We start from the raw sequence: 17,262 nt of genomic DNA on the forward strand, positions 1-17,262 counted from the left end.
TGGAGCAAAAAACTGGAAGGGGTAAGGGCCTCTGAAACAATAAATTAGCGGAAAGAGCTTTTGTACATATAACACATTTTTGCAGAAAATGCTAAGAGAGGAGAGCTTGGTTAAAAAAAAGCCTTCATCAGTGATGGACTTGAAAAGAGACAAGAAGATATGAAAATAACAGTAATAGTATTGGAAAACATTTTATGTGTTAAATTTTTGATTTTGACATTTAACCAATTAGACACAAAATCAAATAAAATCAATAGTCAAACAATGCCTTTAGATTCTGCTACAAAATTTAATCTTTTCTTTCTTGTATGAACAGATATCTAAAAGAGAGAGAAGTTCAAAATGTCAGTGTTTATTTACAAGTTTATTCAAAAGTTTTAGAACAATGATGCTTTGACAGGAAGTCATCAAATGGAAATCAGCTTGTGTCTCAAGAGCATTAAGGGAAAAGGAGCCTTAGGGGTCCTCAGAGGTTGACATCTTGATGCAGAACCTCCAGTGACCCCATCAGTCGAGGAAGTGCCACCTTTCTTCTGTTTACATGGGGAGGTGGAGGTGGAAGGAAAGAGAGGGAGGAAGGAAGAATAAGGCATGTTTAATTTAGATCTGGAGGAAGCATTAGGCATCAAGCACTAGAATTTTTAAAGTCTCTATAATCTTAGCATGTCATCCCTCCAATTTAGGCTTAGCCACTGTCTTCAGTTCTCCTATGTTCTCAGTCATATAATACTACATCAAAAATTCTAGAACCTGCGCATGGTATTTTCTGGGGGAGCACTTCAGTCACTAATGAACAGTGTAGAAGTTAGCCCTGTAATAATACAAAAGGTTTAGAAAAACTTATTTGCTGTAACATTTGATGGTTCACTAAATATCCAAAAGGAGAGGTATGGGAACCACACTGCTTTCCCATAGGACTGAGTCTAGGGACACCCTCCGTCCTAAAAATCGCCATCGCATAGCTGGATGCAGTAAACTGTTCTCATTTTCCCTCCAAATTCATTAAGTTGAATATCCTAATATTTTTTATATTCAAAGGTCAAAAGCCTTGTCATATTTTGAAAGAGACATGGTATATGTATATGCTTACATTCTAAAATTGTTATTGAAGAACACTTTTACTTGCTTCTCAAAATGGCTTCAAATAATAAGAACCAAGGACTCGGAACTTAGTTTTAACCCTATGATACATTTTGGTTTTAAGGCTTTCAGTTGAAATAAATGACTTATAAAATGCCTAGCGTTAATAAAAGTATATCTTTTAGACTCAGGTTTCTGGGGTCATCCAGTTTATCAGACTGGCTGGAATCTCTTCTTACTTTACTCACACACACAGAGCTGCAGCGTGAGAATCATTAAGTGGAAGCCACACTGCAGCTCACTATGGCAGCAAAGGAGGCCTAACCAAGGCCGATGGAGGTTGATTAATCACCACATGACCGAACGATCTAGCCTCAAAACAACAAGTGTGCTCCTTATTTCCTGAAGTTAGGGCAAATGATATTTTATCAGAGCAATTTAATGACTATCTGAAATCTACTTACTTAATTTACATAACTCTTAAGCTAATTTTGTTTATTTATTCGTTTCCACTACTATAAACAGATTTGTCCATTGCTCTCAAGAACTGTAACAAGGCCAGTTGATGGCTCAGGGTGAGGGTACCTGCTACCAGGCCTGATGACCTGAGTTCTACCCCAGAGTCTATGAAGGAAGGACAAAATTGACGCCTAATGTGCAAACTCCCACATTCTCTCTTAAAACAACAAATAACTTTTAAAGGAAACATATTGTACCTTCTTTACTGACTTCTTTACTCATTGAAGGTGCTGGGACCTAAAGGATAAGAACAGTAAAGAGTTAATATATTTAATATTTACATATGGAAAGTGATCTCAGATATTTTTCATGTGATTATAGGATAAAACTGACATATAACTAAACTCTAACTTCAAAAAAGTTAAGATTTCTTCTGCTTTGTTGGGCTGTTCATTCTTCCTAAGGCACAAGCCCCAGATGTAATGTTAGTTAAAAGAAGACATGCTCAGAAATATTTTCCATCAGTGGCCCAGGTGGCTGACTGAGCACCCTTACCTGAGGGTGTGAAGACATTTTCTTTCGAGCCACACTCAGGCCAGAGCACACAGGAACCACGGCTAACAGTGTGTGCTGCCGCCCTCACCCACACTCAACATGTTCACCATCTCCCAAGCAAGGCTCTTGACCCTTCTAGAATTCCATCAGTGTTTTATGATCTTTGGTTAAAGCAGCGGCCAGATCAAAGGTCTTCTTCAGGCAGCAAGCCTTAAAAGTAGCTAGAATTCCCTGGTCTGTTGGATGGGGTCTGGAGGCAGAAACAGCACTTTGATGTTGGGATGAGTATCACTAATGAACGTAAGGAAGAGGATCACCTACTGTAAGGGCAGTCTTGGCAGCTGTGCCATCCCCTCTCCAGCCCTGCTCCACTTCAGCACACAGCTTTGCAGGGGCACCCTGGGAGGGGATGTACCCTCTACCTGGCTTGCCAGGCTTCCTCGCCAGGGCAAGAGTACGCTACAGCATGTGCCTACTCATGTGACAGTGCTATTCTGCGGCTCGCAAGGGTTTCAGCCTGTAGCCTATGACACTAGTTTGTTGGTAGCAATAAGATACTGATGATTTGAGAATGGCCTGTAGTGAATATGAAGGGGGTTCGGAGTGCCAGGATCAGGCAGAGAAGTATATCCCTGTATGCACTGCAACGACCACAGCCAACGCCAAGCTTGTGACGTTGAGAGGAGGGGCCGCACTTGATGACATTAGTGGCAGTCAGGCCCGGTGGTTTAAACAGTTCCAGAGTTGTTCTTTATACAAATGTGGAAGTTGGGAGCCTGGAAGTAATGATGTGGGGCCACTGGAGAATCTGTAGAAACGATGGGCGAGTGAAGGCAGAGGAAAACCACTTGCCACAGAAAATCTTTACTATGGATAAAATTCCCTACTCTTGAGCCAGATGCCTGGGAGGCTGGGCTGCCAGATCCAGGATATGTAGGGAATGGTAAGTGCTGAGAAAGCAGCTCCAGTCACTTTGTCCCTGTCCGTCAGAACTGTAGCTACAGTGGAACGGGGCAGGCGTGGCTGGTAAGAAACCACTGATTTTCAACCTGGTAACTTTAACCACTTTGTACTTCACTTCCAGTCAGTCACTAGATATGGCTTCTCAGTGGCAACATTAGCAGTAGACCTGATCTCATTAGGGGCCATGATAAAGCGAGAGAGCAAAACAAGTTCAAGAGAAATGATATAAGTAAAAGATTAACCATCAGGGTATGTGAGGCTGTTGCCAGTGTAACACAGTGCACTGTTTATAGGGAACTCTTAAAAAAAATAAGAGCATATTCTACAACGCTAAAAAGCACACATATGATGTAGCACTATAAGAAGCAGTAATGACGTAGTTAATTATCATCACTGTCAAGTACAATGTACTGATATAACTATATGTGCGACACTTTTGAATACCTGGTAGAGCAACAGCTTTGCTTAAGTCAACCTCACATTTCTGAGCTCTAAGATGCAATTATAAAACCACGAACATGTTCATGGTCTGTCACAGGCAAAGGGTGGCATGAACGTAGACGTATCCCACTGGTTCTGCTTCTCTGAAGAGCCTTCATACTCTCCCCCAGATCATAAATGGTCTGGTTTGATGGAGGAAGGTCATTGGCTAATAAAGGAACTGCCCTGGCCCATTTTATTGGTTAGAGGATAGGTGGGAGGAGTAAACAGAACAAAATGCTGGGAGGAAGAGGAAGTGAGCTCAGAGACTCGACCCCTTTCCTCTCAGGAGCAGACGCCTGAGAGAGACGCCATGCCCCGCTCCCGGGATGAAGCTCCGACCCAGGATGGACTAGGCTAGAATCTCCCCGGTAAGCGCACCTTGGGGTGCTACACACAGATGATTAGAAATGGGCTAAATTAGTATGTGAGAATTAGCCTAGAAGAGAATGGGCCAAGCAGTGTTTAAAAGAATACAGTGTCCGTGTAATTATTTCGGGGCATAAGCTAGCCAGGCAGGTGGCTGGGGTGTTGGGGACGCAGCCCCGCCGCCGCCCTTATTACTTCATATGGCGCCCACGTGGACAACTGCTTCCACATAAAGCCTGAGACAGCTTGGGAAGTAATTCTAGAACAAAATGAAAGCATTGTGCCTGGTTTCTTGGTAGCAGCAATTTCTCGGTTCTACTCTGCTTGCTAGAGGCAAGTACGTGGAACAGGAGGAGCAGGCAGAGGATTATTCTTACTACTTACTACAGCTTCTTCCCTCACACAAAACACGCTTCACTGGGCTGCTCTTGGGGGTGGCAGGTGGAATAGTAACGGCAATGGGCACACGTCTGCTCAGATGAAGCACTCAAGACTTGCTGGCAGTATTTACCTACACAGATTACAACCTTCCCCATTTGGGCACTGTTCTATCTTTTTAAGTTTACAATACATTTCACAAAGTTCTTTGGAAAATTCACTGGTCAAATTTCCTGTCTAAAATTAACATCTGCTTTTAACTGGCACTGCCAAATATTTCAGAGAAAGAAAATGAACGGTGCATACACACACACACACACACACACGTACACACAAAACAAAACAATTGAGCAATCTGTTAGCCTAACCCCCCCCCCCAAAAAACGGGCAATCAAGTTCTCTTAAAACATGTATTATGACATTACTTTAAAAAATAATCTCAAGAATGTCATTTCTTTTTTTTTTTTCATTGTTAGGACCTATTTCTTGCCTGGTTGAATATATTCAGAACACATTAGCCCCTACTTAGAAGAGAACCACCACTACGGGAAGTCAGGTAAAGGCAGAGTTTTGTCATGGGTAAGAAACACCTTTCTCACATTAGTGAAGAGAATGATATTTAAATTTGAGAGCCACAGCAGCTGCCGCACACAAAGCAGCAGATACTCACCTCGTCACTGCTGGCAATGACTGCCTGCTACCCTCCTCGCCCACCCAACTGCACACCTGTCTGTCCGGATTGACAAACACGAGAAGCACACTGATGCCCAAGCACAGCTTACTCCCTGACTTCATCAACTGATATCCAGTTCCCAACTTTCCCTCCGTAGGAGTTACTTAGCATTCTTTGAAGTAATCATAACAATTTATATTGCCAAGCTAATCATCGAATATGGGGCTTGAAAACTTTGAGTATTATCAGACTTTTTAAACTGTTGGCAATCTGCTAGCTATGAAACTGCACTGTATCTTGTTTTGTTATTATTGGTTTTGTGAGACACGGTCTCACTCCCTAGCCCAGGCTGCCTTGGAACTCAGTATGTGGTTTGAGTTAGTCCCACATTCCCAGCAATCCTCAGGGTCCCTCGCTGGACATGGCATCCTCCTGCCTTGGGCCTGGAAGGCTCTCCCTTCAGCTGTGCAGTTCTAGCCCCTTCAGCTGTGCAGTTCTCGCCCCTTCGCCTTCCTTCGCCTTCCACAGTCCTGCGCTCACACCCCTCCCCTGTGGGGCTGACCTGGACCACTGCTTAAACACTGCAATCCGCACCCTCCTGCAGCTGTATCCGCTCCTCCTGCAGCTGTATCCGTCCCTCCCGCAGCTGTATCCACACCCTCCCGCAGCTGTATCCGCTCCTCCCGCTCACTCTTCATCACAGTATGGATTATCTAGTCAAAGTCTACTTCACTTCGACATTTATTATTTATCTTCCCAACTAAAATGTAACTTTCAAAAGGACATACGTTTTTGTATCTTTTTTAGTATGCACTCCAGCACTGAAAAATTATGGCAGAGCAGGCAATAACTGAATAACTGATAAATTAGCGTTGGGAAAACCCAACAAATTAAAAGCCGCCATAATTTTAGTTGTTCATAAAGGCCTAAATTTACTAGTTTCTACTTCATAATTAGTTGAAAGCCCTTAATTTATAAGGAGGATTTTAAAGTCTGAGATCTCTGTTAAATACACTTTATATACCTAATTATACAAATTTTAACTTTCGTAATTAAGGATTAATATAGTTATATTAATACGCAATAAATACAGTTGCCTACAGGCAGCATGATCAATAAGGCAGAGAGCTCATCTTAAAGAAAATCTTGTGAGGTAGGTGATCTACATGGAAATGACAAGGAGGGCTTAGGTACTTCAACCTCTTGAGCCAAAACGTTCCTGCTCTATGAAGATAACATGAGGGACGAACTACTGGGAGAGAACACAGAGAACAAATATAGACAGATGGCAGAGGACTGGGAACAGGAGGACAATCTGAACACCAAATTTAAGAAATAAACTAGAAGGTCTTAATAGCCCCTGATTTAAACTGCTCAGCTTAAAAAAAAAACAAAACGCTAACTTCAATACCATTACTTCATTTTATGCTTCCCAAAGATCTTGCCACGTTTCGTTGCTAGCTATTTCAGAACCACTGTCAGCGTTCTCATGAGATCCGCATGATTAAAGGATGCTCGGATACTGGCTCCTTACCGATTCAATTAATGATCTTGCTTCCTCTGGCGAGCAACGGAAAGGGCTATCACACACATGCACATTTGTGCTGCAGGAGAGAAGAGAATGTTAGTTAACACAGCCCAAAATGAAGCAATTGCCAAAAGAAAACCAACCGCAAACTGTCCACACTGGCTGTATGTCAGCCAACGAACGAAGAACAGAACAAATCGGAACACCTAAAGTTACAGTACATACAGTATGGAGTAATAGACAACACTGCACTCCCCACAATTAAAACCAGCTAAAACGATATACTATCAAACCATTTCCTGTTGTATACACAAACCTCACAACTATCTAAACCTTTATTAGGAGTCAAATCCAGCACACAGAATGAGACTACCTGGAGACATGCTCCTCTGTGGAAGAAGTACTGGAATTGGAAGACAGAAATTGGAAGACAACATGATAACTTTTCTTATAAGTGGGACAGCCCAGAAAGGCTTGTTCTCCAATCAGTGAGGGCTTGGAAACTCATGTCCTTCTTTGTTTGATAGACCCCACAGCATGCTGCCACCACCCTTCAGATGACAGTAGAGACCATCATTGCTCTTATAGAGTGAGGCCAATTTCTGATAACGTCACAGAAAAGCAGGTAGCTCGAAATGGGTGTAGGAAGCACCAGCAGAGAAAGGAGCTAAGACCAAGTTACTTTTTTCAGTCAAAGGGAAAAGTGACTAGTGATGGCTGTCCCCAAGAGGAGAATGGGGCAAACACAATCACCTATTTTCTCTCAAGCAGTCCTGACAGATATACATTATCAAATTTATCTTCACAATTGCTTCATGAAATATGTTGGGAATCTGTGGTAAGGAGATCTGTCTATCTGTGTGTTTATTTTACAAGCTCAACCTGTCTGTAATTGGCAACATTGTTTACAGCAGGTTGTCATTCTTTTACCATCCTAACTTGTTGTGGGACTTACTTTCATTTTGCCATGAACATTTAATTTTTAAAATGTCTATAAGTTTTTGAATGACATTATTTGCTTAGGTATTGACTTACGTGTTTATTTATTTATTCACTTGTATGTGTATACCCTTGCTACAGCATGTCTGTGAAAAATCAGAGGATAATTTCCATTTGTTTCACCATATGGGTCCCAGAGACTAAACTCAGGCCATTAGGCGTGATGGCAAGTGCCTTTACCTGCTCAGCCACTGCACTGGTCCAAATCTGATTTTTATTTCTGAGGTAGTCTCTTACTATGTGCCCCATGTTGGGACACAACTTGCAATCCCCCTTCCTCAGCCTTTTCCACTCTGGGATTATAGGTGTGCACATCACACACAGTTCTGTGTGAAAAGACTTAGTGATGAGTGGCAGCTGTATTTTAAGACATAACTTCTTTATATTTTCTTCTTCATAACTCATGTTTGAATAGGTAGGAAATTGAAAGTAGTCTGAGGTCAGCTGTTTCTCTAACAATCGTAAAAATATTAATAAGAGGGCAGAAGAGATGGCTTAGTGGCTAAGAGCACTGGCTGCTCTTCCATAGGACCAGGATTTGATTCACAGCACCTACCATGAGGCTCAAAACCACTGAACTCCAGTTTGGGGGGGATCCAATGCCCCCTCTGCTGGCCTCCATGGGCAATGCATGCATATGGTACAGAGATAAACATGGAGTCAAAGCATACATACACATCAAAAGAATCAAAATTAAAATAAAACAAAAGGCAGCAGACAAAAAAAAAATAGATCCTGCAAGGTCTTAAGTGCTAGCTGTCCAAAGAAAGCAAGGTGTGGTCTAAGTCCAGTCTACAAAATTGTTTACTATGACAAAGTCAAACGCCTTCCTTGAAACTGCAGGGCAAAAGGAAGTGAGGGCAGGCAGACCAGCTTCTCTAAGTAGGACTGCCAAACAAAATGCAGAATATACAACTACATTTGAACTTCACAGGACTTTAGTTTATTTTCAAAAATAAAAATGAGCATACATTATTTTTAAAACCAGTTCTAAAATTCAAAATGAACTGCATGCATTTTTAATCTGTTGAATCTGATACTCCCATTTGTAATGTAACCCTCCATCCCTATAACAAAAAACGGGAACATTAGAAAACAACAACATTTAAGCCAGCATTTGGACATTTTAAAACACTGAATATTTTTATAAATTTCCAGTTAAATATTTTAACAAGTAGCTGCTAGAAGCCTACTGGTTCTGCTGCTTTTTTTAGTATGCATTTTAGTCAATAAAGCAGGCATCTGGCACAGGGGTTCTTTTAACCGTCCTGATGCAGGTACCCTTTAACACAGTGCCTCAGGCTGTGCTGACCCCCAACCAGAAAGTTATTTTCATTGCTACTTCATAACTGTAATTTTGCTACTTTTAAGAACTGTAATGTAAATGTCTGTGTTTTCCGATGGTCTTAGGTGACCCCTGTGAAAGGGTCATAACCCACAAGTTGAGAACCACTGATCTAGAGTATAAGAACATTGTGTATGTATGTGTGTGTGTGTGTGTGAATATTTTTCCTCTACCAGGATTTTATGAAGTATGTGGGAATCCTTGAATGTATAACATGTGTTACTGAACGGTTCCATGCTTGTTTAGCTGGGCCTGGTGGTTTAGCGGGGCTGTAATTCCATCTACTGGGGAAATTGAGGAAGGAAGGCAATTTCAAGGTCTGCCCAGGACAATGTGGGCAATGAGAAAAGAAAGGAAAAGGTTATACAGCATTGATGTAGATCTGTTTTTAAGTTCAATAGTTTACTGTGTGTCCAGTGCTTGTCCAGATGCTGGGAATAAACACTGAACCAGTGAGTCCTCACATAACTTGAAATCCCTCAGTCGTTTTAAGTCTCAAACTGGCAATGCCCTGTGGAGAAACTGATAATCACTAAACAGCAAATTAGGGTGCAGGTACCTACTGCAAAAAAAAAAAAAAAATGTGACTAAAAATAGCACTCAAGAATGTGCTTTCTTTCTCTTTTTAATTTTGAGACACTAAATATTTTGTCCTAAATTTCTAAATGTCCTAGTACCACAAAACTAAACAAAGACAATTTATAAATGTCAGATGGTACATGCACAATCTCACTGACCAAGCCACAAAAACATGGCAGTGGACTTTAAAAAAAAATCACCAATATAAAAATGCTGTACATGACAAAAACTATACTTAGAAATTAAAAATCCATATTAAAAATAGATATAAAAATTGATTAAATAAAATAGAAATGATCACCTGAAAATAATAGAGACAAAAGAAAATTTATAAAGTCAAGAATCTGGAATTTTAATGCAAGGAAAATTAGTTTCTTCAAGTCAGTCCTGAGTCCAGCAAAGGCTCACGGTCATGATCAGAGTCAGTGTCCAGGGTACACACTGTCAAGGCTTTTTACTTTAAAGCAACACAACCAAGAATAAAGAGGAGATAACACCAAAGTGTGAGGCTCTAGAGTTTGCAAAGAAAATGGCACTGGGGCAAATGTGTGCAGAACTAAATAGAACTGGTACTATTGATTAGTATATTTTAATAAATCACATCATTTAAAAAACAGACATATATGTCTGTGTGTCTGTGTGTGTGTGTGTGTGTGTGCATGTGCATGCAACCAAATATGCCCTTACTCCTGTGCATAGATGCCAGGTGGAGCGGTGCATGCATGCCACAGTGCATGTGCGGAGGTCAGTGGGCAACTCTGTGCAGTTGATTCTCTCCTCTATTTCATGTGGGTCCTGGGGATTGAGATCAGGTCACCAGGCTTCCAAAGGAAGCATTGCTGTCTACCAAACCATTTCTTTCATTGGTACTACAAAAGGATTTCCAATGAATTTGATGCACCTTCCTTCAGGAAGTTGAAAATCAACCATAACAACGTCAAGCCATAAATAATTTGGAAAACTGAAAATTTATTTAATTGGTCAAGACCACCTTCTGTGCCGAGTCCTGCGATTATACGCTAAAGCGCAGATTCAGTATACAGCCCGGCAACTGACCCTCTAGCTGCCCACCAGGGAAGACAGAGCAGTGGGGGAGAGCCCAGAGGATGTGAAGCCCAGAGGTGATGCTTAAAATGCTTCTGAAATGGAGACATTGACAACAGGAAGATAGCTGGCAGTGGGAGACAGATCAGGAGGCTGGAGAAGCAGGCTTCCCGGTGTTGAAGAGCTGGGTTAAGCCCCAGAACTGAAGGGAGCCACGAGCAGGCATTCTTAAGCATCCATATGACAGAGTCACATTTACACTCTTTGAAAGGTCATTCTGTGTAGTACTCGAGAACTAGAGGCAGGAGGATTCAGATTTCAGGATCTTTATTTTATATTTCACACAATGCTAGTAGATATAGGGGAAAATCCACATGGAATCTATGCAGAAAAGGTCTTAACCCTATAGCCAAGGCTTGGTAAATGAGCACATATTTAGATGTTTCGAATTAAAATGAAATGTATGCATGTTGCTACTGTTTGATTCCTCTTAATCATTTAATGGTGCAGGTCATGTTGGACATGAAGATGACCTGAGTTCCATCCCCTGAATCTACAGGAACAATGATGCTGGCGAGCTGTCCTCTGACTGCCACATCTGTGCCATGCGTGCACACAGACAGATGCACACAGAAAAACTCAGGCAAGGGGAACCACAACGGCCTTTACTGTTTATAAGAAATGATGTGGTAGATTTTAAGTAAACAAAGTCACCACATTCTTACATTTTGGAAACTGCTGTTCTTACGCTGTCTTTGCACCCATCACAGTGGACTGCATTAAGCATTTGTTGACACGTCAGAATACCTTATTGAAATAAAAATCATTTGGAAAAAAATGAACCACGTTGGATTCCTAGCTGCATACTGACAGACCGCACTCAGCAATGACCACTAAATACATACTCCATAAACTAGGCGGTGGTGTCACGCGCCTTTAATCCCAGAACTTTGTGAGTTCAAGGCCAGCTTGAAATACAGAGTGAGTTCCAGGACAGCCAGAGCTACACAGAGAAACCTTGCCTTGAAAAACCAAAAAACGACATGCTTTTTTGAAACTCTGGGGTTTGAGCACTGTTATGTGGATGCTGAGTAGAAACTGATAACAATTAACATTGTATCTGCAGAAGGGAGGCTCTTACCAGCTGATAGCTCCGTGGTCACATTTCTTCATGAGCATTGCTTTCCAACATTCATGTGCGTTGTTAACAACTTCAATAGCGAAAGCCTAATTCCAACCAAAAACAGAGAGAGATAGTTGCAACCTAGCTCCCACCCAAAGCAGTGTTCCACCCACATGGAACCAGTGACTGTTAAGAGCTTGAGCTCCAGAATGGGGTAAACCTGAGCAGAAAGGCTTCCTTAGTTACCGGCTGTGATGTAGGCACTTAACTCCCCTGAGCCTCGACTTCCTCCTATGAGGAAGAGCATATAATGGGGTTTGGGGGGGATGCAATGTATATAAGGGACGGGCAAACGAAAGTCTGTGGGTCAAATACAGGCTGCCACCTGTCTTTGGCCCGTGGATGCTTTAATGGAATGGCAGCGTTGAGAAGGTATTTGGGAACCATACGCTGTGTCGTAAGGCCCTAAACATTTACTATTTGCCCTGTACAGACACAGTCTGCCCATCTCAGATCTAAACTACAGAGCTAATGGATGAACAAAGAAAATGCTGCACAAGAAAATGCTAGCCTGGCCCACAACTCGAGGAAGCAAGCACATATTCATTTCATCACTGCCACAAGGGCACACAGTCTAACTGTAAGTTTGGACACACGCTATCTGGAAGCAATACATCTTAGAACGGCCCAACTTCTAATTCATAAAACACCTAAAACTGCATAATCAGGAATAAACATGCGGCTAGGTATGCATCTAGAGACACTACCTAACAAAAATCATTTTTAGTCTTCAAAGGAGAAAATGATTTTCACTTCTTTTTTCAGATTAGTTTATGTGTATGTGTGTGGGTGTGTAAATGTATGTGCATCATATGTTTTATGTGTATGTGTGTGCATTTGTAAACGTATGTGCATCATATGTTTTATGTGTACGTGTGTGTGCATGTGTAAACATATGTGCATCATATGTTTTATGTGTGCGTGTGTGTGCGTGTATAAACATATGTGCATCATATGTTTTATGTGTACATGTGTGCATGTGTAAACGTATGTGCATCATATATTTTATGTGCATGTGTGTGCGTGTGTAAATGTATGTGCATCACATGTGTGCATGAGCGCTGGAGGTCAGAGAGGTAATGAGATGCCCTGGAAGGGAGCTACAGGTAGATGTGAACCACCGTGTGGGTGCTGGAAGCAAAACCAGACTCCCCTGCAAAAGCAGTAACTAAGTTTTTTTCCCCCTTTCTTTAAGGAGATCCTTATTTATTAGCTAATTCTTACTAGCTTATTCTCCTCAATTACAAGTAGTTATTATCATACTGAAGAAATAAAGACTCTTGGGCTCTGAGGTAGAAGTGTAATGGAAAATTTAACTTGTGAAATAAAAGTTCTCTCAAGACTACAGAGGGCTGAGCAAAGAGAATGGCTCCATTCTCAACGAGGTGGTATTGGGGACACTACTGTGACAGAGGATAAAAATGGAAATTATTCTATGAATAATACACGGGAGGATTTTTAGATAAAATTACTCAGGTAATTCTCTTTGTAATAAATTCGAGTGCCTGCTTAATGAAATGGGCAGGGAAACGCTAGAATTAAAAACAAGAGCCACTCTCAACCACAGAAAGAGGCACAGCTAAGTGTTCTCGAGATAGGCTCTGCATTTTAAAGGCAATGGCAAAAACCAATGCATAAAATGATTATTTGGAAATGTTACAAGAATGACCCAGTAATCACATAGAAGAAAACGGATGTCCATCAAAAGTCACCAGAACACAGAAGACCTCTGACACTGTGAATTCAAAACTTGCCAGGCTGCCTTTGAGGCAATAAAGAAGTGTGTGTGTGTGTGTGTGTGTGTGTGTGTGTGTGTGTGTGTTGTTTGTGTGTGTGTGTGAGAGAGAGAGAGAGAGATTTTTAGAATTTCAAATGATGAAATATAAAATATATTTTGAAAGAAAAGATAAGAATAATTTATTTCAAAAACATCCAACATTCCATTTCTAAGACAAACCTAAAATACTTTAAATCTTTTAACATAGCCCTTGTGGCATCAAGAATTCCTTTAATGAGCCTTTCAAGAAAACAGCGAGTCTAGCAATCAATTCTTGCAGAGAAATACTTGCTGTCAGCTTTGAGCTTTGTTTCAGTTGTAGAACATACTTTCTGTTTCCTCTTAGAAGTTGGCTAAGAGTGTGCAATTTATTTAGTGGTAACAGCTTTTAAAAACTATTCCAGTTTAGACTTGAGCTCCTTGGCTGAATGTCTGCATTTATGTCATATTAGAGTAGAGCCACTTTATGGACGCTTTGTGGCACTCTAATGGAAAAATCCTCTATCAGTAGGATAATTCAAGAGTTCTCTTAATTGTTAAGCAACTTCATTCGGTCTGGAAAAATTCAGTCAGGAGGGAATCCTGGGAGGATTTACATGGAGGGAAAGCAGCCTCCCCGAACCAAGAAATGGAACAATTTTTTTTCATACACAATTTGCAAAGTTTAAACTAATTGCAGAATCCCCTTACTCTCTGGGATGAGCTATATGTAGGTTGACCTTGTTGATTCACTTAAATAATTTGGAAAACTGTTAACACTAATGTCCTTAAATATGGAAGCCAGTACAGAGTGCCTTGTCTTCCTTCTCTATATGAATGTTCACATCAGACTGTCTACGGGAATCACGCCACCCGACACTGAGAGGTACACTTTCAAACCCAGATCCATCAGACTGTCTGCAGACACTGAGAGGCACACTTTCAAACCCAGATCCTCATCTTTACCTTGTTTTTGAATTCTCCGTTAAAAGCAAACTTGTTTTCTGGTTTTCCGTCTGGTACCTTATAAAGTCTAAACCAATTAAGAGTGGCTTCCAAGTAACCTGGTTTGAACTTCTTAACATCATCAATATCTGTGAAGGGAGAAACAAAAACGTTTTGTTAAAAACCATGTATACTAAGCAATACCATCAGTCGTGGTCTGAGGACGGCAGGCAGTGTGGGACCAACTCCAGCTCAGATCATTGCCAATTGTGCTAGCCATGCTCGACACGTCTCACATCACACGCGGACTTCTGTTTCCCTATGTAAAACACTGCTCCTTCACCCCACAAACATCTACTGAGTCCCCTCGGGACACAGGTTTCTTTCTGCCTGGAAGTTCACAGGGCTGCGCAGCACAGGAAACAGACAGATAGTAAATGATGATAAAGTAAATTGAGGTTATCACACACAGAAGAGGATGGTGATATCAGATAAGAGAGTGCAAGAAAACACCGCAGAAGAGGGAGTCCCACCAGCAGCCAGATAGGAGAAGTAGAGAGAAGGGCACCGAGGAAACAAGGTATAAAACAGGCTAGGACTGGTGTGTTTGGAGGGAGTGGAGTCTGAGAAGGAAGGGCCACCAAGCAGCGCACACCATGACAGGCACTGGCATCTTCTGACAGGTAATGGAAGGGTTTAAACTAGTAAAATCACAGTATCAGGATTCATGATTTTAGAAGCACTGGTCTAGAAAGGATGAACACAGATGGCAGCGGTACCTGAAAACAGTGCCCTGACACTGGCCGAGAAGGCTGTGTGATTTGATTTGATCTTTTATTTAGTGGTGAGATAACCAAAATGAGCAGATGAAAACAGATGCCTGCAACTGTCATGGCTGACACTGTAGGAAGAAGCAGACAGCAAAGAAACAAATGTGTTCACCGGCAAAATTACCATAAAGAAAAGTGAAGCCGAATAAGGAAAACAAAAATGAGTCGGGGGATTTAAACAGGGCGGTACCTAAATAGCACACACACGAAAAAAAATCTTATCCTAATTCAGCCACGGTTCTCAGGATGTGCTTTTGATGACACTCGCTAGAATATACTCGGAAATAAAGTTACTGTACTGAGATTGATAAATCCCTTGTTCAATGAGGTTCCCAGGGAAGCAGCCTTTCTAATATACAATTTAAAAGTATAATAAATCCTTGCCAAAATACTGTAACTAACGGAGACGTTTAGAATCACCCTGCTATGTACAATATCTCACAGCAAAGAACACACAAACTTGGTCAAACTTGAAAGATTAGAAAGTTCTAACTAAAACCCAGGTGAAGATGTAAACACGGGATTGTCCAGAAACGACCTGGCTCCACATCTTGTAGAAACCCCCATCCTCTCACTGACAGGGAGAGGCCAGGGTCATACAGACAAGCATCATTCCCTTGCTTTTCCCCACTTGCCCCTCCAGGGCTGGAGGCTTCATATAAGTGAGATGAATTTAGTGGGGTAGAACCCAGGGAAAGGGCAAGGTTCAGTTTGCTGCCAAACAGTCTTCTGATTTAAAGTCTGAAATGCTACCAAAGGCCACAACCTATCCAAAATATTTTGAAAAAAGAAAAGCATCAATGTTACAATTAATCAAAGGCAAAAAGAGAAACTTGCTTGAAAGGGAACGCAGGTTACAGCTGCTTCATTAACAAGAGTCAATATATACTTACTGAGCAGTTGTAACTGACTGCAGATCTCAAGACATGGAATTCGACAGAGTGCACCCTTTAAGGAATGCACACTGTGTTTGGGTTATAGAGTCCTTTGTAATGCCCCAGACTCCAGAATCCAATAAACCCTCCACCTAACACAGCACTGTTTCCTCCTCAAACTCTACTTCTTTTCATATTTTTCTGCTTATCTGGGAGGTTATTTCTAAGGTGAATTTTCCATTGATCGTTTTCTTATATCCTCCTATTCGTAGAAAGCATTCCTTTAAACTGATTAACTCCAGGTTTTGCCAACTTAATGTTACCGTATTCACTTGGGAAAATATTTTAGTATACTAAACTCCAATAACTAGAAATGTACTTTAATTTCCAAAATAGTTTCTTATACTTCAATCTGATTGATGACTCTATCCCTGTACCTTACACAATCTACTGGTCTTTACCTCACTGTGTAAAATATTTGTGATGTGGGATTTCCCTCTGTATGCTGTGATTACCGTTAAAGAACTGCTTTGAGCCTATAGCAGAGCAGGGCGAGGTGAAGCAGAGTTGGGGGGCACTGGACTGAATGCTGGGAGAAAGAAGAGCAGAGTCAGGAGAAGTCACGTAGCCCCACAGGAGACAGATGCTGGAAATTTACCTGGTAAGCCACAGCCACAAGGTGATACACAGATTAGTGGAGATGGGTTAAATTAATATGTAAGAGTTAGCCAATAAGAAGCTAGAGCTAATAGGCCAAGCAGTGATTTAATTAATGTAGTTTCTGTGTGGTTATTTTGGGGCTGAACAGCCGGGAACAAAAAAGCAGCCTCCTTACTACATATTTGTTTGGTTATCTTTATTTGACTCACCAACTTCAAAGAAAGACACTAATTATCCAATACCCTTTTCAGCCTAGGAAGTTCTTTGCTCAGAATTCATGGAGGGGACCTTTAAGATACCAGCGATTAAAAATGTCAAACATTTAATAATGCCAAAAAGAAGCAGAAACCTCTAGTAGAAGCTAACCTTGCCAATTCTCAATTAATTACATCCCAGGAGAAAACAGCTGCATTTTTATAAACAACGAAAAACTCAGACAAAATGAGAGGCATGCAATTTTAACATTTTAAAAACCTCAATAGTAATGTCCAACCAGAAATCTAAGTTAATGAACTATTTTTCTGAAAGTATAAAACACTGCACCTACAATTGATAAACTGA

At 41.1% G+C, this 17,262-nt stretch overlaps 1 protein-coding gene across 4 annotated transcripts in view; it reads right to left on the reverse strand.

Annotated features, from left to right (window-relative positions):
- Positions 1-332: 332 nt before the first annotated feature.
- Ppa2 (inorganic pyrophosphatase 2) overlaps positions 333-17,262 on the reverse strand; it is a 69,050-nt gene continuing 52,120 nt past the window's right edge. For all 4 annotated transcript variants that reach the window (XM_041652203.1, XM_041652194.1, XM_041652219.1 and 1 more), the window contains 5 exons: positions 14,358-14,485; positions 11,594-11,679; positions 6,492-6,561; positions 1,797-1,836; positions 333-533 (listed from right to left, as the gene is read on the reverse strand). In XM_041652203.1, the coding sequence (XP_041508137.1) occupies positions 508-533; positions 1,797-1,836; positions 6,492-6,561; positions 11,594-11,679; positions 14,358-14,485 (350 nt within the window). In that variant the 3' untranslated portion in view covers positions 333-507. The remainder of the gene's footprint in view (positions 534-1,796; positions 1,837-6,491; positions 6,562-11,593; positions 11,680-14,357; positions 14,486-17,262) is intronic.

Source organism: Microtus oregoni, unplaced genomic scaffold (assembly GCF_018167655.1).
Source record: "Microtus oregoni isolate MIOR12 unplaced genomic scaffold, Mior012 000000F_ref0000247, whole genome shotgun sequence".
In the NCBI taxonomy this organism is placed as follows: domain Eukaryota; kingdom Metazoa; phylum Chordata; class Mammalia; order Rodentia; family Cricetidae; genus Microtus; species Microtus oregoni.